The sequence below is a fragment of the Protopterus annectens genome, chromosome 4.part0 (genome assembly GCF_019279795.1).
Source record: "Protopterus annectens isolate FY-2018-M chromosome 4.part0, PAN1.0, whole genome shotgun sequence".
NCBI classification, from domain to species: Eukaryota; Metazoa; Chordata; order Ceratodontiformes; family Protopteridae; genus Protopterus; species Protopterus annectens.
This window is the reverse complement of record NC_056733.1, coordinates 883553327-883577202: the sequence shown is the minus strand read 5'-3', so window position 1 is coordinate 883577202 and position 23876 is coordinate 883553327. Positions and strand designations below refer to the sequence as shown.

The 23876-nt window shown below is 40.9% G+C and overlaps 1 protein-coding gene across 4 annotated transcripts in view; it reads right to left on the bottom strand.

Annotated features, from left to right (window-relative positions):
- Positions 1-23876, bottom strand: part of CABIN1 (calcineurin binding protein 1) — a 4301447-nt gene that overhangs the window by 2372366 nt on the left and 1905205 nt on the right. For all 4 annotated transcript variants that reach the window (XM_044068841.1, XM_044068840.1, XM_044068839.1 and 1 more), the window contains one exon: positions 12220-12426. In XM_044068841.1, the coding sequence (XP_043924776.1) occupies positions 12220-12426 (207 nt within the window). The remainder of the gene's footprint in view (positions 1-12219; positions 12427-23876) is intronic.

Genomic DNA, 23876 nt, shown 5'->3' with positions numbered 1-23876 from the left:
TGTTTAGTCCTGTGTGTCCCCTGGGACTGAAACCTGGGGTTTTTGCTGTGTCCGGGTTTGGCTTGAGAAGACCTTGAAGGGGCTGAAAAGGACAAATTTCTAGAGGGCCAGTGCCTACTATATCTAGGAGGCTGAACTTGTAAGAAATCTTTAACAGTTTGCATAGATTTAGCTTTATCTTCCATCTTTTTAAGAACTTCCTCAGCCTTGTTGCCAAACAGGCGGCCCTGATTTAAGGGGAGCATCCAACAATTTAGCTTTAACATGATCAGGCAAAGATTGCTCCTTAAGCCAAGCATGCCTACTGATCACAGATCCAGTAACACTGAGCTAATCGAAGGAAGGACACTGAGCAAACTCGGAACTATAATATATAACATTAAGTATCCTGTTTTTTGCTTATTTTGTTCTTTATTTCTTTATTTATAGCACTTTGTGTACTGTATATTTTTCTAGCTAGTTTCACTGTGTGTGAGGTATTAACTTGAAATTGTCGACTTTTATCAAGCATCTGTTGGGTTGTTTGTTTCTGATAACTTCTTGCAGTTAAACTCTTTTCTAGAGGCTCCTTTAGCTGTTTAAAACTTTCATTTAAAGGCTCACTGCTGCTTTTATACTGTGAGAAACATTTCTGCAGTTTGTTTCAAAGTACTGGGGATATTTGTAGCATTTCTATATTAAGGCTTGTGTTTGTGCCTACTGTTTCTGGAGGCTGTGTGTCTGAGCACATATTCAGAGACCTCTTGGTTTAGCCAAAGCCATCAGGCATTTCAGTGAGAGAGAATACTTGGTGGCTTTGCAGTTGCCCGCCCCTAGTGTAAATTTGATCTGGGACCCTCCTCCCAGTCTAGTGTCATTACCTCATTCTACCTAGTACAGGGAGAACATTTGAGAAGGCCAATCAGCTTAGTTTCTGCTACTCCTTTCTCTCTTTCCACTACCAAAAAAAAAAATTTCTAAGCTTGTTTCCTGCCTTTCCTGTGGGTAAGTCTAGCCTGGAAGTAGATTTGCTGTGTCCGGGACTATTTGTAGGCTTCTAGGCCCCCAAGCCTTTCTGTGTTGGAGGGAAGCCTTCTAGCTTAAGTTTGTTTCTTAGAACTAGCCAGTTTTTTGTTTCAGCACTTGTTCAGAACTTATTGTAAGCACTAAATATGCTACAAATTACTACAGCACTCAACTTTCCTCACTGTCTAGAGGAAAACAGTTTCTAGTACTTAACAAATAAGCACCTATTCAGGCATGTCTAAGGGTCAGCTCCCGGTGTTTTCTCCTGTCTACATGATGAATCTGGGCATCTTGGGGCAATGCAGTAATTGCCTCGTACATAGACAACCCTCTTCTCCTACCACCCAACACTACAACATGTGAGAGATGCACTTATATAGCCAAACTGGAAGCAAAGCTCCCTTCACCCAAGACTGGACTAGACAGTCAAGAGGAGAAAGTAAACATTTGCACTGCACCACACTCAGCACACAGTCCCTCAAAACTTACACCACCAAAACACACACACAGAAACACAAAACACACACCTACATTTGTAGAGGCTCTCAGTAAAAACCTGCCCAAGCAACAGGGACCTCCAAAGCAGAAACACAAGCAACCTCCACCCCCCCAACACAACCCAAATGACACATAGCCCACAAACTCAGTGTGCCACTCAACCACAGCCCATAAGGCATAACAACGTACCCAACACTCTAGTCATAGGTGACTCTATAGTCAGGCACACTGATGTTCCACTCACCAGGCTAAACAAGGAGAAAGTTACTGTCAGCTACCTGTCGGGTGCCAGGATCCGCCAAATAACGCATGCACTCAGGTCACTCCACAACAAGTACAAATATGACTCTGTCATTGTCCATGTTGGTGTGAATGACCTGAGACGTACCTCCTTGGACTACATGAAAAGGGACATGGAGGAGCTGTCCGATCTTGTAGCCCAGGCAGGTATGACCCTAGCCCTAAGTAGCATCCTGCCATCACCCAGAATGATACCACAGTACAAGGACAAAATGATTGACTTCAACAATTGGCTAAGCTTCTGGTGTCATTCTAAGGGGATCCAGTATCTGTCTGCCTGGGATGACATGATCGACAAGCCACGATGCTTTGCCAGAGATGGCCTGCACCTGTCGTCCCTGGGATACCGGATACTGGCTAAGGCTCTAGCCACCCCTATAGTGCCTTTTTTAGGCAAGGTTCAAATGACAAATTCACCACCCTAACAGGTACAGGCAAGAAGAATCTGAGGGTATTGCTACTCAATGCTAGAAGTCTAAACCTCAAAATGCACTCTCTCGAGGCATTCCTTAAAATGGAGAACATCGACATCTGTGCAGTGACAGAGACCTGGTTCAAGGCTCCAGAGAGCACCCCTGCATTACCAGGCTATAATTCATACCACACCTTTCGGCCACCTAACCTGGACCGAAACACTAAAGGCAGAGGCGTGTCCATATTCATTAAGGATATCCACACCTCCAGGCTAGTTGCTCAGCATAATGCATCCGAAATTATCCAAGTGCAACTAACTCTGGGCAAGACAGTAATCCAAATTGTAGCTTGCTACAGATCCCCCACCATGCCCAGGATTCCCACTCCTCATTTCTTAATACACTGGAAAATATTAGAGTACAACCTAACACCCTAACAATGGGTGATTTCAACTACCCTACCATTAACTGGGAAAACTACTCATGTACCAACTCTTGTGCGCAATGGTTTCTGGAATTCATAAATTCCTATGCCATGAATCAACTTATCCACACCCCCACCAGGGGCAGCAATATCCTAGACCTGGTTATTATCAACATGGGCAACCGGTGCTCCACACCAGAGGTCAATTCCTCATTGGTCAGATCTGACCATAAGCTAATCACCCTAGACATCCACATCCCTCCCCCACCCCCCATTAGGGAAACCACAGCAAAAAAATTTCTCCAAAGCCAGCTTCACGCTTCTTAAGACAGAAGTGGCAAACATCACGACACCCATGCTGATGGACAATAGAGGTATGACTGCTGACTCCTACACAAATGCACTTTATAAGCACTTACACAAGTGCATGGATCGTGCAATCCCTAACAGAACCAAGATGCTATCCTCCAAAAAAAGGAAGCCAATCTGGTGGTCCCCTGCCATAAACAAACTCTACAACAGAAGAAAGAAACTGTTGCAAAAAAAGAGTAAAATCCCATGATTGGAGAAACTCCCTGGTCAGCCTCAGTAAGAAGCTGAGATCCCTCATAAAATCCTCCAAAGCTAGTTATGAAAACAAAATCGCCACTGACTCTAAAGACAACCACAAAGCATTCTATAGCTATGTCAAGAATCTCAATGGCAACACTCAGATCTGCTCTGAGTTACAGCACAATGGCACTAAATATACAGAACCAACTGATATTGCCAACATCCTGGCACATAGGTTCAGTGATAACTTTACCCCTCTGTCATCCCCTAAAGGGCCCATCTCTATACCAGAAGAATGCAAAGTTCCTGTAATCATGGCTGCACAGGTAAAAAACACACTATCCAAAGCCAAGAACACAGCATCCATGGGACCTGACGACATCCCAGGCTGTGTTCTACATGAACTACAGAACTAACTGGCACCCCACCTAAGTACCATGTTCAATCATAGCCTCACCTCAGGCTATGTGCCCACTGAATGGCGCACAACAACAGTTATCCCACTCCACAAAGGGGGAGCCACCACAGACCCCAGAAACTACCGCCCCATTAGCCTAACTAGCCTGGTCTGCAAGGCTATGGAGCGTATCATCATGGAACTTATAAACAATGACATTGGTAATCTCCAAACTCAGGACCCCACCCAGTTCAGGTTTGTAAAAGGCAGATCATGTCTCCTAAACCTGATAGACTTCTTTGAAGCAGTCACCAAAGCCGTAGATGAGGGTAAGGTGGTTCACACAGCCTATCTAGATCTTGTCAAGGCTTTCGACACCATCCCCCATGCTGGAATTATAGATAAACTCACTAAACTAGGTATAAATCCCTATGTCACAAGATGGGTTGCCAACTGGCTCACTGACAGAACCCACACTGTGAAAGTAGCAGACTCCAAATCCAACTTCAGACCAGTGACAAGTGGAGTACCACAGGGTTCAGTCCTGGGTCCTCTCCTGTTTGGTATCTAGTTCTCTGAAGTACAGGCCAACACAGGAGGTCTTTGGCTAAAGAAGTTCACAGATGACTGCAAACTAGGAGCCATAATCAAAACTCCAAAAGATGTGGACATCCTACAAAAGGGCCTCACTGAGACAGATGCCTGGTGTCAAAGCCATGGCCTCAACCTCAATGCCAAAAAGTGCATCGTCATCCCTTTTGGTAAAAACTCATGAACTACCACATAGATGGTAGTCTACTTAACACTGAAAGTGTGATAAGAGACCCTGGGACACAGGTGGACAGTAGTCTCTCCTTTGATAATCACATCGCCACAGTAGTCAGGAAATCCTTCTATGTGGCACACCTCATCACAAAAGGTTTCTCATCCAGGAAAAAGAGGTCATTGTTCCCTCTACTCACTCATTAGACCCATTATAGAATACAATGCCCCTTTTGGTATGTACCTCACAAGACATCTACAACAACTGGAAAGGCCACAGAAATACCTCACAAAGAGGATTACTGGCCTCAAAGAGATGCCCTATGCAGACCGTCTCAAAAAAACTGCAGCTTTACTCCATTGCATATCGCCTACTCAGAGGCGATCTCTGCCTAACACACAAAGCTATGTCAACCCAGAGCTTTTAGACATGCTCCACTTAAAGAAATCCCAATCCCTACGAGCTACACGCTCTAGGGACCTAAACCTCGTCACCACAATAAACAGAACATGCTGGAGGGATAGATTCCTGTCCCAGAGACTTCCCATACTCTGGAACAAACTACCTCTCTATATCAAACAAAGCTCCTCATTAGCACTCTCCAAGAAAAATCTTGATGATTGGATGGGAGATAGGAAATTCACCCCGGGGATCACTTCTGTGGCTCTGCTCGACAGTGGCACAGGAAAATAATTTTCTTGGGTGGCGAAAGCCAGGGTACATTTGGCTAGGCTTATATAGGCCCTAGGGCCAATAGCCTAGTACCTACCTATGACCCTATGAACAGCAGCCCTGCAAGAGGCCTCTAAAGAATCAAAACCACACTGCGAAGTATGTTTTCCAATTTGTTCAGCAGAATGCTTTAAATCCTGTAATTCTTTATTTTCCACACAGTCTGGAATCAACATTTTTTGTTTAAGCAACCCAATAATATGTTGCTGATACTTTAACATATGAAACTGGCAGTTTAAAGCCCTAATGGCCAAGGTTGCAGAAGTATAAACCTTCTTACCCCATCTTACCCCATCTATCCAGCGCCCCAGAGTCTCTATCAGAAGGGGTAGGATTTTTAGCAGTAGAAGCCTTAATGCCCTTGGGCCCCTGTGAAATAGTCTCTGGATATGCAATAGGATTTTTAAAAAGGAACTTGTGTGACTCAGGGACCCTGTAGTATCTGTCAAGTTTTCTGGGAGCAGGAGGCAAGGAATTAGGGGACAAACTAGATTCCGAAAAAGCATCAACAATGTCTAGTACAGGAGGAATAGCTAAAGGCCTATGCTGAGGCAGGAGTAAGAAAATCCCTAAGCCTCTTTTTTGAATCAGAGAAATCCTGGCTTTCCCAGTGGAAATGCTCCCTTAAAGTATGTAAGATTTCCCCAAAAGAAAAATCCTCTGGAGGGGAAGCAGAGGGAATGGAGTCCTCTGCATCAGAATCCTCATAAGTAGATAAGGGCAAATCCAGATCATCACAAGAACCAGAAAAAACAGAATCCTGGTCAGAAGACTCAAACAACTTCAGTCCTAGGCCTCTTAGAAGGGGGGGGGGGTTGGCTACCCCGGATTAGAGTTATTAGATCTTCAGCCATTCTTATCATTTGTTTTTTAGGCATAGAGGCCTGAACATGTGGCCTGAGCGTCGTTTTTTTAAGCATGGTTTGAGATTTAAGCCTAAGTGAAGAAGGAGGCGTCGATTTAATATGCAAGTCCGTAGGTTTGAATACACCCTCAGAAGCCTGTGCCTGCACAGTGGCTCCGGACCCATCCAAGGTAGAGACATCTGCAGGTTCCACAGCTGAAGCATCTCGCGGCATACCGGACGCCGAATGGGTCTCAGTAGAGGCCTGCGAATCAGAAGTTGCGGGTATCAGGGGCTGCGAAAGCACCTCACTGAGTACCGGCTAACTGGCGACTGGTTCGTGTGAATTTGTTTTTAAACGTAGGAGTACTTTTACCCCTAATATGCCTGCTAGTGTTGAATGTTTTGTACGGGCTTTTGAGAGAGATTTTTATAATTATTTTTCTGATAAAACTAAGAAATGTCTTTTCTTTAATTTGAATACACAGGAGAGATGTTCGTTAAATAGGTTTGTTCGGGACCTCAGCTTAACGATAAGACCTGCTGACAAAGGTGGGGGAGTGGTGCTTTTAGATACACACCACTATATTCTTCTTATGCTGGAGTTATTAAATGATGATGATACCTATGTCAAGGTTGGGAAAGACGATGTGAACAGGATAATAAAGAGAGTATGTGATGAGTTGCATGATCTCCTCATGTGCAGGCAAATATCTTATGAGCTTTTTGAATATTTTCACGTAGAACATCCTGTAATTCCTTATTTTAAAGGCCTTCCCAAGATACATAAAGGGGTCTACCCCCCGCCCCTACGACCTATAGTATCTGGACAAGGGTGGCTCACGGAAAACATATCTCGTTATTTGGAGAGCAACCTGGGTCCTTTAGTTAGAAGCATACCTACCATTCTCAAACATACACATCAGTTGCTGAATGATCTTGATGTGCTAAAGACGCAATATGAATCTTTTTCTTCTTGTATATTAGTAACTTTGGATGTAAAAAATTTGTTTACTGCCATACCTAATGGACATGGTTTGGAGGCTTTAAGGGAGTTGCTACATGCTATGGAGAAGTATAATAATGATAAACAGATTTTGATATGTACCTTAATGGACATAGTTCTCAGCAACAATGTTTTCATGTTTCAGGACATGCTTTATTGGCAAGCATGGGGTGTCGCTATGGGCACCCCATGCGCAAACTCCTATGCCAATTTGGTGATGTACCACTGGGAAGAGGGGTTTGTTTTTAATACAGCTTTTTTTCAGCATGTTAGGTTGTATAGACGCTTTGTAGATGACATTCTAATAATTTGGGATGCTGACATGAATTTGTTGCAGGAGTTTATTTTCTACCTAGGTACTACTACAAATTTTCTGAAGTTTACTTTGGAAACTTCCACACACGAAATACATTTCTTAGATGTAACCATTAGCAAGAATGAGAGGGGAGGATTGTCTACCTCGCTTTATAGAAGGACTTGCTGGAGGAATGCCTTATTACATTTTGGCAGTATGCATCCTCGTTTTATTTTTCCCAATGTTGTTAAGAGTCAATATCTCAGGATCAGTAACATCTGTAGAGATCCTGTGGATAGACTAATACAATTGAAACTTCTAGACGAATTATTTCTAGATAGAGGATATGCAAAAGAGGTCATAAATGATGCAAGGGGAAGCTTGGTAGGTGGCCCTTTGGATATTTCGAAAGGTAAAAAGAAATGGTGTAAAGATAGAGGCATGGGGAGGCTGAATATACCTCAGTCAGGCCGTTTGGCTGTTACTATTAGGTATACTAATGACAATAAGAATGTAATAGGGATTATAAAGAAAAATTGGAATGTTTTAATGACAGATCAGCGACTCTCTGATATAACTAGGGAAAGTTCCCCGCTTTAAATATAAGAACAGCAAGAATTTAAAAAGGTTACTTTGTATAGAGAGATTTAGTGAAGGTTTGGCCAAGAATCCAAGGGACATAAGTTATGGTACTTATCCATGCAATAATTGTAATTTATGTAAGTACATTACTAGGGAACAAGATTTTATACACCCCAGCATGGTATATATGTTCACTCCTCGATTTCATGCTTCGTGTAACAGCACCAATTTAATATATCTGGCAACCTGTATGAAATGTACAGCCTTTTATGTGGGTATGACCTCTAGAAAACTTAAGGAGAGGATATATAATCATATCTATGACATTAGGAAATCAGTCCCTACTAATGCGTTAGCAAAACATGTTACTATTTATCCTGAACATGTTTTTTCATTTAGAGTTTTGCAAATTGTTGAATTAAATAGACGAGGGGGTGATAGTTTTAATTATCTAGAGTCAATTGAATTAGGCTGGATTTTCAAACTAAGAGCTCATATTGAGCCTGGTATAAATCAATATGTTAATATCAGAGCAGCCCTAGCAGCTCGTAGGTAGATGAATGTTTATTTTATTTCATTCCTATGAATGCATATATTGTTTACACCATTTAATAATAATAATTTTATAAATAGTGAAATTTATATATATATATATATATATATATATATATATATATATTTGTTAAGATATATTTTATTCTGTTTTGATGCAGCTTGTGAAGGTTTTTTGATGTCTTTAGGATGCTTAGAGTTTTTGGTAAATATATAGTTTTTACATTTTGTCCTGATGAATTAATTGTTTAAATGATTGTGATTAATGTGTTGATTATACCATTCTGTGCCTGGAGGCTTGTGTCTTTTAGTTAAACCTGAAGAAGCGTGTATTTGAACACGTGAAAGCGCTCGTTTTATTAAAAGTTTTACTTTTTTGACATACGCACTGTTTTGTGGTGGTCCTGTTTCCACTGTTTTATCTAACTGGCGACTGGCTTAGGAGAAGCGATGCCGGCAGTTTTGGATCTTGGCAGCCTGTCTCTGTCTTTATCTTTGCGTTTTTTCAGAATCCCGGTAGTCGGATGGCTAACCAACGACATTTCAGGATAATTAAACCGAGAACCGAAATATTTAGAGGTGAAAATATACAGACGATGGATAGTGCGTTGATTAAATAAAGCACAAAACCGACAGCAAGCTACGTTGTGGTCAGGGCCTAGGCAAGGAATACAGTATGAATGAAAATCTTTATGAAGTATTTGCTTTCCACAAGTAATGCAATTAATAACTTTTACTGACATTGGTAAGGAGCAAGAAAAAGTTTCCCCAACAGGGTACTTAGCTTTAGTTGAAGACTTCGGTTCTGAAACTCGAAAACGAAAATTTCAGGAGTCAGCCGACCGGCACTTGCGAACTGCTTCTGTTTTAGGCACCGCACAGCAAGAAAGACGAATGTAATGGCGTCAGCTGCATGTTTTATACCCCTGACGACCTGACGTCATGGAAGAAAGGACAGCAACCGACACAGGACTCAAGACTTTGTTAATCAGGCCGACTGAGGGCTACCTGCAAACAGATAACCCAAATGTAATGACTACAACAGTGAAACACGAAGAACATCCAGAAACATTCTGGAGTAAAATCCTTTCCCTCTTAAATTTTGGGGTACCTCTTGAATAGTGCCTTGAGAGAGGAGGGCCTGCTGGAAAGAAGGAAAGGTAGCTATTTGCCCTCGAGGGGGTTGAGGAATGCCTTTGAAGGTTGGTCTGGACTGCCACACCACAAAATAACCTTGTATGATTGAGACAACCCAAGAGTCTTTGTTCATCCGTTTCCAAGCAGGAAGAGACAGGGAGAGACTCGGGGAGAGGGGGTAGCTTGGGCTTAAGACCTGGTAGTCACAGACTAATAGGTTTGGCCTGAAAGGACTGCTTTTGAGCTGGTGTAGAGGGAAAAGACCTGGAATGGGTTTGCTTCCTGGAATCTTTTTTCCCTTTGGAGGACGTGTTTAGAAGAGCTTCTCACAAAGGTTGTTCTGGCTGGGTATTTCCTCTGGAAACAAGAAACAGGGGACACAAAAATGTGCTCAAGAGCCTGAAGCTCTTTGCCCTTCACCTGAAGGGCCTAAAAGAGCTCGGCAGCCGCAGACCCAAACAAGGCCTTGTTATCTAAGGGTGCTTCCATAAGTTTTGTTCCGATATCTGGCAAAGGCTGTAGCCTGAGGCAGGAATATCTACTGATGACTGACCCTGAAGCAGCTGCCCTTGCTGAAGGGTGTCTGGTAACTTTGCTGCAAGTATTCAACAGGCTAGTTATTTTTGCCTCATTGGGGGAATCAGGTAACCCACCAAACTGATTAATGGCATCTATAAGTAGGGCCAAGGAATATTTGGCCATATGAGCTTGACAGCTTACGGCTCTCAAGGCTAAGGTGGCAGAGGTATAGAGTTTTTGCCCGATCTTTCCATAATTCTGCTTTCTTTACTGAAGGGAAGCAAGTAGGGGGAAGAAGTTTCGATGTTTTACCTGCAGCAACAGAAAGAGTTGATGGATCTGCAGAAGGGACTTTGAAGAGAAATTTGGCATCTTCAGGGACTTCATAAAATCTGTCAGGGTGCTTTGGTGCAGGGGGTTGGGAATCTGGAGCTTTTGATGCAGCCAAGAATGCATCCAAAAATGAAGGCTGGATAGGAGGAACAGCAGACAGGTTAAAGGACTCCATTTGCAAGAGGTCATAATACCTCTTTTGGATCTCAAGATACCTGAATGCAGTCCCATTTTAACAAAAGTCCTTCATTTGGACAATTGCCTCCTCAAAGGTGATTTCTTCCCCAATGGAATCGGTTCCATTTGACTCCTCCTCTGGAGAAGTATACCCCAGAGGGGAGGTAATTTGAGAGGTACAGGTAAGGGACTCATCCCCTGTAGATTCCTCTTCCTCAGAGGAAATGTCAGCCAACGGCCTACTCCTAGACTTGGAGGCCGAATGAGCCTGGACAGGTGCAGATGTCTGGCGTAAGGCCATGAAAGCATTAAATAGGCCCTGGGTAAAGGCCTACCAGCCAAGGACTTGATCCAATGGCATGGCCTGCTGAGAAGGAACAGTATGTTTAGTCTTTTTTTTTTTTCCTTTTTGGGGCCCTCCGACAAAGAGGTGTCTAAGATGCGATGAAGAGAAGGAGGACCAGAAATTGGATGACACTCTATGACGTCCAAGAGAACATCTTCTCGGATAATGATCTGAGGAACCCCACACAGGCCTTTGGAGATGAGCCATGCCCCCCCCCCCCAACACCCGGGTCAGACGCCTGCGACTCCCTCTAAGATGTGCTGGCAGCCTCCTTAACAACCCCCCCGGTACCTGTCAGCAGAAGGTCTGCAGATTCCGACTTGGTTTCCCAGTCTTAATTGGCCTCGAAAGAAGTACGGTCGAAAAAGAGGGTGCAGTCGTAGTTTCAGGTCGAAGCTTCTTGGCCTTTTTTTTTTTTTTTTTTTTTATATAAAATCGGCAGTTCCTCCAAAGTTCTCGACGTGGGGTCCGTGGCTCTAGTTAGGCGTTTTAGATGCTGCTTCTCTAAATATAGTTTAAGTGCAGTGTAAGGCCTTACAGATCTCGCAAGTGGTACGATCATGGTTAGGGCCTAGACAATGTCAAGTAGAAAGGGCAAGTTTCAATGTGGAAGGCATAAACTGTTTATTCTAACCCACAACACAGTAGCAAGAAAGTAACAAAACCTTCTATGGGGTACTTACCTAAACACGAACAAGCACAAGGTCATTTTTCTAAGTGAGCGATGACTGGAGCTGCCAGTTAAACAGGTGGCAGAAAAGTTCTGAGGTAGGTGCATGCTGACATCTACTTTATACCCAACGTACATTTATGGCTGACGTACGCTGACTGATGCAGGCCGTTGCATGTACCTTGGCAGTAGGATTTATGTTTTGTAAAATGGCGGGATGTACGAGTCAACCAGAGACAGACTCCCTCATGTAATGGATACAGCAGCATATGAACAGAAGGACATCCCATACTTCCATTACCAGAGTGCCATCAAACATCTAGAAAAGGAGAAAGAAAAACAAAATGGAAACTTAGAAACTGATTTATCTGTTCAACATGTAAATCCACCATGTGCACATGCTTTAATCAAGGGCAACATGGGAGTAGTGTCTGGTTAAGGGACTTGTTCAGTTTCCGTAGACAAATGGAGAACGAGGAACTCAAACTCAAGACTAGAAAAAGAAGTTTGTTAGCACCTTATAGCTTTAATCCTCTGTGCTACACTGGCAGAATGGTCAGAATACTTGATAAAGAAACAGTCAGTATATGCCACTAATAAAGCCATGTACATCTCATTAAAAAACTAAATAACTAAAAGGAGAGTGAAAACCAAAAATAACTGGGAAAGTTTACCTTGTCAGAAGTTCTCTCAATGTACGCAGATACATTTTCCAGGCTGAGAAGAGGCTTGTCAGTCTGAGGAACGATGGTAGCGATCTTCTTCAAAAGGTTTGCCAAGTCGGCAGACACTGTACTCGTCTTATAGCTATCAAACTCAGGCAACGTTTTGGGTTTGAAGTACTCAAACATAAACATAGCCACATCCCAAGTCAGATCCACCTGGATTTGGACAGGAGACACAAAACAACAGTTTGTTTCAAAAAACAGCCTAACCGAATCACTAGATTTATAAATTACTGTCAAAGGACAAAACCACCACCGTAACAGGTACAAGCATGTAAAATCTGAAGGTAATGCTACTCAATGCTAGAAATCTAAACCTCAAAATGCACTCTCTTGAGGCACTCCTAAAAATGGAGAACATCGATATCTGTGCAGTAACTGAGACCTGGTTCAAGGCTCCAGAGAGCACCCCTGTAATACCACGCTACAACTCTTACCACACTTTTCGGCTACCAAACCAGGATTGAAACACTAAAGGTGGAGGAGTGTCCATATTCACCAAGGATATTCACACCACCAGGTTAGTTGCCCAACACAATGAGTCTGAAATTCTCCAGGTGCAACTAACACTAGGTAAGACTGCAATCCAAATTGTAGCTTGCTACAGATCCCCCACCTTGCCCCAATATTCTCACTACACCTTTCTAAACACATTGGAAAATATTAATATACAACCAAACACCCTAATACTGGGTGATTTCAACTAACCTGCCATTAACTGGGAAAACTACTAGTGCACCAACACCTTTGCCCAACGGTTCTTGGAATTCATAAATTCCAATGCCCTGGATCAACTAATCCATAGTCCCACCAGGGGCTCCAATATCCTAGACCTGGTCATTACCAACATGGGAAATCGACACTCCACACCTATGGTCACCCCATCGTTGGTCAGATCAGACCATAAGCTAAAAACCCTTAACATCCACATCCCACCCCCATCCCCCAGTAAGGAAACCGCCATAGAAAACTTCTCCAAGGCCAACTTCATGCTACTCAAGTCAGAAGTTACAAACTTCATGACACCCATGCAGATGGGAACGGAAAGTTCGAATGCTGAGTTGTACACTAAGGCACTGTATGAGCACATCCACTCATGCATGAATCGTGTCATACCAAATAGAACCAAGATGTTCTCCTCCAAAAAAAGGAAGACAATCTGGTTTTCCCCTGCCATAAACAAACTTTACAACAAAAGGAGAAAACTGTTGCAGAAAAGAGGAAAATCCCAGGATGCAAAACAATCCCTTACCAGCCTCAGTAAAAGCTGAGATCCCTCATAAAATCCTCCAAAGCTAATTATGAAAATAAAATTGCCAAAGATTCCAAAGACAACCACAAGGCATTCTATAACTGTCAAGAATCTAAATGGCAATGCTCAGATCTGCTCTGAGATACAACAGAATGACATTAAATATACTGATCCCAAGGATATTGCCAATATCCTGGCAGATCGATTCAGTGCCAACTTCACCCCCCTCTCACCCCCTAAATGGCCCATCTCAATACTGGAAGGCTGTCAAATTCCAGTAATAACGGCCACACAGATAAAAAATGCACTCTCCAAAGCTAAGAATACAGCATCCATGGGACCAGATGACATCCTGGGCTGTGTACTACATGAACTACAAAATGAACTGGCACCTCACCTAACTGTCATGTTTAATCATACCCTCACCTCAGGCTTCGTGCCCATTGAGAGGCGCACAGCTACAGTTATCCCACTCCACAAGGGGGGATCCACCTTGGATCCTGGGAACTACCGCCCCATCAGTCTGACGAGCCTGATCTGCAAGGCCATGGAACGTATTATCATGGAACTTATAAACAAAGACATTGGCAACCTTAAAACACTGGACCCCACCCAGTTTGGGTTCGTGAAGGGCCGATCTTGTCTCCTGAACCTTACTGACTTCTTTGAATCAGTCTACAGAGCTGTGGACGAGGGTAAGACAGTCCACACAGCCTATCTGGACCTCGCCAAGGCCTTTGACACCGTCCCCCACTCTGGAATCATAGATAAACTTACTAAGCTGGGCATTAATCCCTATGTCATTCAATGGGTTGCCAACTGGCTTAATGACAGAACCCACACTGTAAAAGTAGCTGACTCCAAATCCAACTCCAGACAAGTGACAAGTGGAGTGCCTCAGGGTTCAGTCCTGGGACCTCTCTTGTTTGGCATCTACTTCTCTGAAGTACAAGCCAACACTAAGGGATTCTGGCTAACAAAGTTTGCAGATGATTGCAAACTGGGAGCCATTACCGAATCCCCAAATGATGTGGATACTCTACAAAAGGGCCTGACAGAAACAGATGCTTGGTGCCAGAGCCATGGGCTCAAGCTCAATGCCAAGAAATGTATAGTTATCCCCTTTGAGAAAAACATGTACCCGTGAATTACCACATAGGTGACAGTATACTAAACACCAAAAGTGTGATAAGAGACTTAGGGACACAGGTGGACAGTGGTCTCACCTTCAAAACCACATTGCCACAACAGTCAGGAAATCCTTCTATGTGGCACACCTCATCATTAAGGTCTTTTCATCCAGAAAAAAGGAGGTCATTGTCCCACTGTACTCATCCCTCATTAGACCCATTATGGAATACAACGCCCCATTTGGTATGTACCTCTCAGGACATCTGCATCAACTGGAAAGGCCGCAGAAATACCTCACTAAAAGAATCACAGGCCTAAAGCAGATGCCCTATACTGACCGCCTTAAACTCTAGCTATACTCTGTCGCATATCGTCTACTCCGAGGCGATCTCTGCTTAACATACAAGGCCATGTCAAACCCAGAGCTGTTGGACATGCTACACTTAAAGAAATCCCAATCCCTCAGAGCCACACGCTCCAGGGATCTAAACCTTGTCATCACAATAAACAAAACATGCTGGAGGGATAGGTTCCTGACCCAGAGACTCCCAAGACTCCAGAATAGACTGCCCATACATGTCAAGCAGAGCGCCTCTTTGGCCCTCTTCAAAAGGAACCTTGATGATTGGATGGGAGAAAGGAAATTCACCCCGGCGATCACATCTGTCGCCCTACTAGACAGGGGTCCAGGGAAGTAAATAGTGTGGGAAGAAATAGCCAGGGAATTGTTATGGCTAGGCTTGTATAGCCCCAAGGCCAATAGCATAGTACCAACCTATGAACCTATTTAGTATATGATGCTCTTGTCCCCTTCTCATAAAATTTTGTTAATACATGAGTAGAAACAGTAAAGCAAAATACGAGCACTCCACTTCAGTGCACATGCATGGTGCTTCAAGCTGGACTCCTCCTCTTTTAGAGATTAAAACTATTTTAAACCCATGCTTGATGCAGTTTTCCCCTACTTGATGAGTATAGGTGTCTGTCCTGTGGTCAACAGTGACAATAACAGATTCGATACTGCATTTTAGATATTACAAAGATAAGCTGTGTACAACTTAGAATGGGACTACCATGATGTGCCATAACTGATTAAGAAAAAAAAAGCACTGCAACTGAATTTTATAGAAATAAACAGTAATCTGGAGGCTAATCCAAGTCTGTAAATCTTACTGGTATATTCGGTTTTTATATGAAGAGACTGTAACAGCTCTGCCTGAGGAGGTGGAATGCTTGTAGAATCCGATGGAAACAGCTAAACCTGCCAGACTATAAATGAGAAGTCGGGAGTGAGACAGTAAAGAATAAGTAGAGAAGAAACGCCAAATTCAAGTAAAAAGGTAAAAATGACTGTTTTGTTAGATGAGGTAGGTCAGTAATGAGAAGTGGATGTTGAATGGGAGGAAAAATTAGTTAAAAAAATTTTGGGCATGCATGCTATTCCAAGGAAGAGGATGGCTGGAAAGACCGGAAAATTCTTCTTGAAAGAATGATCTGGTTATCTTGAGGGTAATCATTATCATTTTTTTGAGATGTTGAGACAACTACTGCCATCTCTCTCGATTCAATGCCACTCTCCTACCTTCTTCAACATGGATGCCGGACTATCACAGATCTTTTCTCACACAATGTATCCATCTCTCTCTAGGACACCCATGTTTCCTCTTGCCACATATAATACAATGGACTTTAATAAGGAGAACAAGCGGGAAGGTTGTGTCCTTTACATAGTACGTTTATTCGCATGTATTTTTTTAGGTTCCCTATTAGAAGACCAAAGATGCATTCTTTCGAATGCGTCTTGGTCGGACTCAAAAGCCTGAAATGGCAAAATATTGAAGCAGCTTTTAAGCAAACTCTTTCCCTTTGTTACTTTGCCATTTTTGGCACTGTAGTGCGGTCTTGGAGTTGGTATATTTAAGTAGGGGGGGTGGGGGCAAAGCCCCCCACTTAATGTAATGATTAAAGTATTTTTTTTTTTTTGTTAAAACTTGCATAGGGTCGATAAATCACCGTTCGCTTTTTTAAGCGTTCAGTGATCTAATATAGACCCTTTTTTAATATCTTTATTAATTCACAACTACAAAAGTGACACAGATACACAATAATATAAAGGAAAACAAAGGATACCGATATTTCTGTTATTACTATCATAGGTTTCATGCAGTATAAATTTTTAACAATTCCCATCAATTGCCAAATTACATAAATTGCTCAATTCCTAGCTTTCCTTTAAATTTACACCTCCTCCTGAACATTATTCTGCATTTATTGTTCCCACAAATTAAATTTATTTATAGTTTGTGCCTTCCCTTTTCTAAAGATCCCATATTCAGTCATTTTACCTTCTTTACAATATTCAGTACTTTAGTAACAGTTTGTTTAGATTTTGATTTCCACTTTTTAGTAACTGCTTTTTCTCGGCAACCAACAGTATTATACTTAGTTAGGCTTAACTATGTCTAGGCAATTCAGACACTGTGTCCCAGCACAAAATAATAATTTCCTTAGATACATCCATTTTCTTCCCCAACATTTTTGACAGCACTCTGTAATAAGCTTTTTTTTTTTTTAAATCTGCCAACTTGTTACAAACATGTTCCCAATTACCTCTCTCTATCCGACCACTCCTCCAACAGTTGCTGTCTACCTGAGGTATAAAAATACCTATAAAACCACGTCTAAATAAAATTCATACACATTCTTGACTTTGTTGCATATCTGGGAGCCATAAAGATGTGCATCCATTGTTCTTTTGCAAATTACCTTTCCAGTCTCTCTCTCCAATCTTTTCTAACCTCTTCTGATTGATTTTTGTTGTTATAATGCAATGTTTTATATGCCCTAGTAATTATTTTATTTTTACCAGCAGCTTATGTTCTAGCCTCAACTAAACACGCTACCAGAGGAGAACTTTCATTTAGCATTCTCTTACATCTTTCAGTATACCTATACTTTATCAATCCCTGGTAGGGAAGACAGTCCTCGTCCTGCTGTCCATACTTCTGCTTGGCCCATCCCACTCTGTTACCTTTACCTCTCTAGTTACTTGATCTCAATACCTTAGTTCCTTTTAGCATTTTCTGCAGGAAATTTTTTCCTCTCATCTATTTTCTATACCCCTACTTGCTGCCATCCCTATTGACAAAAATCTCCTTTCTCTATTCCTGCTTTGGCTTAGCTCTTAGAATACTCTGTACTACTGTTACTTTTTGGCTGTTCCCAAGGGGACGCCATAGCAGATCATCTGTTTCCATTACTTCCTGTCTTCTTCATCTTGCACTGTCACATCAACCACCTGCATGTCCTCTCTCACCACATCCATAAACCTTATCTTTTCCTCTTACCTGGCAGCTCCATCCTTAGCATCATTTTCCCAATATACCCAGCATCCCTCATCAGCACATGTCCAAATAAACACAATCTTGGCTCTCTGGCTTGTCTCCAAATTGTCCAACTTGAGCTTATCATCTAATACACTGATTCCTAATCCTGTCCATCCTCATAACACGCAATGCAAATCTTAACATCTTTAACTCTGCCACCTCCAGCTCTGACTCTTGTGTTTTCTTCAGTACCATCTCCAACCCATACAACATAGCTGGTCTCACTACCCTCTTGTAGACCTTCCCTTTCACTCTTACTGGTACCAGGCTGTCAAAAACTTTGTAAAAAATCGCTTTTACTCCTGGCTAACCTCTCACCTAGCTAACCTTGTTCATTTGTATTTTGTATAAATAACTATACTGTAAAATCTAGCCACAAGGCCATTTGCCTTTTACGCCTAAACAAGATTGTCATTGTTTGTTTCCTTATGAATGCTACCTGTTTATTTGTCAGTAATGCAAAGTTTCTTAGTAATTATTCATGTAACTATGTATTGTTGGAGCTTTTCTCCCCGGGCCTCCACTGAAAACAGGCTCCCCGAGTCCAGTGGACCTCCCCGGTCATCAAACTGGAATAAATAAATAAAAATCACTCCTGACACTCTTCTCCACTCACTCCACCCTGCCTGCACTCTCTTTTTCACCTCTCTTCCACACTCACCATTACTCTGAACATACTTTGGACTACTTTAAGAATATTTACTTACTATTTATTTATTTGACATTTGTTGACCGGGTTAGTCCAACTGGGACAGAGCCCTTTTTTCAGTGGAGACTCTGGGAGAAAAGCTCCACAGTAAAAACATACAACTAATTAGACATATAATAGTACAGAAGATTTACACAGACAAACAGCAAGTTCAACATACATGGCAATTTGAATATGCATTTCAGCATGTGGGGATACAGAGGAGAGAAACAAGGACATAATACAGACAGACATTAGCTTATGAAAAGTTTTATACCAGAATAAATTAGACTGGCTGTGAATAGAAGAGGTGGGCAAGTATGAAACGAATTTGTAAGAGTGCAGGATAGAAGCAGAGAGGAAGGAAAGATGGGTAGCAGTTTTGCAATGAAGAGAGAGATTAGGAGAAAGGTAGGGTTTCACAGAATTAGAAGTAAGATGAGAGAATAGGACACCTTAGAGAGATGAGTCAGCCAGGAGGAAGACAGCACAAACATAGTTTATTTCCCTTTAAGTGAATTTTTACTGCCTTTCTGAATTGGGATTTGGATCTAATGTATCAGATGTCTAGAGGTAGTTTATTCCATTTCTCAGCAGGGTAACAGCTATAGTGTTTTTTTTCCATGTTGGTCTTGGGTTTGGGAATAGTCAGGAGATGATGTTCTAAGCTATTGAGGGTTCAAACGGGTGTAGAGGGAGATAGATGTGAAACTGGGGCAGAAAGTGGGTTGGTATAGAATAGAATGAATTATCTGAAGCTGAGAGAGGAGGAGGTTATGGGGGAATTCTGACCAGTTCAGTTTTCTGAGTGCTAAGCAGTGATGAGAGGAGTATGGAAGTTCAGCAGCAAATTTTGCTGTCTTGTAAGGGGACTCTAGTCTATAAATAAGTGTGGACTGTAAGCTGGTGAGAATTTGAGAGCCATAGAGAAGGGCTGGTAATAGGTAGGCAAGTAAAAGAGAGTTTTGCAATACTAGAGAGAAAGTTTTTGTTTCTATAAATAAATACATTTTGTATGGTTATTTTTATTCTCCTTACAGACCAGCATCAAATTCCTGTTCTCTCCTTATTGCTTGAGTTACACCAACCATTAAATCATTACCCCTTTCCACTCTGATTTATAACCTTTTTAAATCAGAAAATCTTACACCTTGCTCATCCAAAACTACTGTTAGTTAATAAAAGCATGCCTGACCTGTGTAAAAAACTAAAGGGGGTAAACATTGTTAGAGTCTGTATCTTACTATCCATAATCAAGAGCCTCTACTTGTTCAATTTTTATTTTGTCTTTAGTTTCTTCTCACATATCCTTTGCTGCCACTGACAGAGCCTTTTTAATCCACACAACTAAATATCTTATGTCCCCATAAATATGGTTGTTGACCCAATTCATATGTGGGTGCACAGTCTATCATAGGCCTATGTTTTGCTTCATTAATTTTATATCCTGAAAAGAACTGAAACTGTTTCAGCATGTTCCACAACACTGAAACTTCCTTTTCTGGAACTGACAAGAACAAATTATCATCTGCAAGTGCAGCTAACTTTTCTTGATCATCATACCAGTGATTTCACTGAATTTAAGAGTCCCTTATTTTCTCTGCCAGTCACTCTAGATATAAAACAAACAAGGGAAACAGAGGACACCCCGCTTTGTTCATCTGTTCAAACAGCTTGCTGATGAGGAACCCTCCCCCACCTTAGTTCTTGTCTAACACAAGACTCATGAACAATACTGGCATTTTCTTGCACTCTGTTTCTCTGTAGAGCAGTACTCTTCTGTTAATGTTATGAAATGTTTGCCCCAGCTCCATAAAACCACACTGATCCATACCTGTCAATTTTGGTAACAAATTTGCCATTCTCTTAGCTAGTACAGACAGACACTTCATAAAGATGGTTCAAAACTGAACTGGGTCTACATAAAGCTGGCGTGATGGGTCTTTATCCTCTTTTAGGTAATGCAACCACTGCAGTTTTTTTCCAAGATGCTGGTACTCCCCCCCCCCCTTTAAATTCTGTTCAAACTGTCCAGATATTTATCACATTTACCCCCGAACTTCCACAGGAATACCACCTGTTCCTGGAGGCTTCCCTGATGATTATCACCGTTTTTATCTCCTCTCCTCCTATCTTACATTAGTTAAGCCTCATCTTCCTCTAACTACGGCACAGTTAAGTCTTCCATATTATTACCATTTTTACCTTCTCTTGGTTTCCACATTCCTCTTCTTTATACAAATTTTCATAAAATTTCCAAAATATCTCTAACACCTCTGTAGGAGCAATGGGTATTTTTCTTGTCAGAGGCCATTTCAACTTTCTGCTGCCTAAGATGCTGTGTTAAAAGCTTTTTTGTTCTTAAGTTCATAAAACTAGTTACTTAATAGCAACCTCTCAAAATTCATGCCTATTATCCAAACACTCCATTAATTTCCCTTTACCACTCTCCGACTGGTCCTCCCCTTGCTCTGAAAGATTCCCCTTATACTGCAATACTTTAATTTTCTCAACCCTTCTAAATTATTCCGCTTTCCCATAGCTCTCTCCAATTTCTACTCCGTTTTAAACTTCATTTTGATTTTATCCCAGTCACTAGCTATACGTTCTGAAGAAATTTCTATCTTCCTTAAAAATAGCTCTCAAAATCATTTCCATTACCCATTCTTTAAATGTATTTTTAAAAGTTAAGCAAGAAAGAGCCAGTGTCTCATTTTTACTTTATTACTCTCCATCTTTATCTTAGTTTTTTTATCTTTTCGTGATCTAAAATAGTTACTGGACATGTATCAAACCTTTCAATTCAACACACATGCTCGTATGAAATAAATGTCTATCTGATCTAGCCCCGTTCTTGTGCCTTAGAGAAAATGTGAATTCAGTAGTAGGAACTCAGACAGACTTTACATCTTCTATACCAAATACCATCATGCAAGTCTTCATAAATCAATATTTGTTTGCTATATTTTGCCTTCTATTTCTCTCTGATACATCCGCATCACTGCAAGTCCAGTTCCAGGTTCCACCCATAAATAATATTCATTACTGAAAGCTGATTATTTCTCTCAAAAAAATTCTTAAGCTCCATAATAGCAGTTTTTGCTTCTGTACAGCCTTTATCTTGTTACAGTGTAAAGCCTGGCTATATACTTTGTAACAAAGAAAAAGTATGTGCTTTCTTTAATATCTTTAACATATAAAGCAATCACAGATAAGACTCCTCCCACCTCACATTTAAAATACCCGACTGCCCCCTATACAAAAATAAAACTGCTTTACAATACAACATACATGTTGCATCATGAATGTTTTCATACAACTATTAATAAAAACAAAACACAGCAGCAGAATGATACAGTGGAGATGTATATATATATATATATATATATATATATATATATATATATATATATATATATATATATATATCTCCAGTCCAGGAAAAATATTCAAAAGACAGCTGGATCCAGCTGCTTGAATCTTGCACCTGCCTCTTGACATTCTTTCTCTTGACTACTGGGATAAACTTGCTTCTTTTCTGCCTGGCGTGCAGAAAATATTCATCTTCCAGAAGCACTCTGCGGTCTCCGATTTGTAATACTTTTCCTTTCTTCCACAACTTTATTACCTTCTCTTCCTGCTGGGTCTATATTACATCAACGAATGTTTAAATGTTCGAATCTCTAAAGGTCGACCTTTAGAGATCGAACATTTAAATGTTCGAAAATGTAATAAAAACAAAACAAAAATAAAGAAAAGGGTTTTGACAGGGGGGGCAAGCCTCCCTGCGTCCCCCCACACCCCCGCTACTAAAATATACCAACTCCGAGATAGCACATCAGTGCACTTCATTGTGGAAATGGGAAATTTCCCCTTCACTACGCTGTAGCACGATCTTGGAGTTGGTATATTTAAGTAGAGGGCTGTGGGGGGTGCAAGGGGGGGCTTGCCCCCTTGCTTACACCCTTTGTTTTTTTGTTTTTTTTTAATTTTTTTTATTTTTAAAGATTTTCTAACACGCAAATGTTCGATCTATAAAGGTCGACATTTACAGATTCGAACATTTACATTTTCGTTGATCTAATATAGACCCCTTCCTGCTGGTATGTTTGCATCTTTACTAATATAAGTCTTGGCTGCTTTCTTGTGACCAGGTTTAGAGCATACACATGACGTGTCCTCTCAATTAACAATCTTGTTATGGAACACCATTACACTTGCTTATATGAACATTTACAAAATTAATGTAGTTTTCACCTTCCAGTTTCTTAAGTACAGCTCTGTCTTCTAATTCTACCATTTTAAACATTACTCCTTAAGAAGCCTCATTATCAACCAGTCTTTTCTTCATTTAATTCCCTGATTTTTCCAGTCTTATCAGATCATCTGAATAACTAGATAAAGCTTCATTTTTTCCCATTCTTTTGTTATATGACTTAATATATTCCTTCATGGTTTTGTTTATTTTAAGCTCCTCTGAGTGCATTTGACTTATTTTTTTTCTTCCATATTACTGGAAGTCATCTCCCACTCCAAAGATGAAACCTGAACTGTTTTTGTTGAACAGCCACAAGATTTTTCCCAACCAGAGTTTTTTTTTTCTTTTTCTCCTTTTCTGGTTGATTTGTCTCTTTGGTAGCACCCATGAAGTATAATAACCAGCCAGTAACCAAATGTTACCCAAACTGACAATTTCACTGGCCCTTTTTTCAGTTTCTGTTTTCACAATGGGAGTGTTGAAATCAACCTGCTGAACATTGTCCAGCCATCAAGAAATTTTCCCAAATTTTACATTTCTTATTTACATTTAAGAGTATTAAGCTTGATTTAAATTCTAAATATTAACACACATGTATAAGAATCCAAGTTAAATGTTCTATAGTTACATCTGATAAACTGGCTGAATGTAAACTGACTGAAGTCCTATTAATGTGGATATAATTAAATTATTACAATGAATGAAAATAAAACCATGCAACTTACATTCAAAAAGGAACTTACAAGCTGCATTCAAATTTCAATCGTTATGATAAATATTTTGAATAACTTATGTTAAAAGTCCTAAATTGTTAAAGATTTGTTTATTAGTTTTTTTTTGTTTTGTTTTTTGAGAAATAGAATATATACTGGAAAAATAGAGATCATGGAA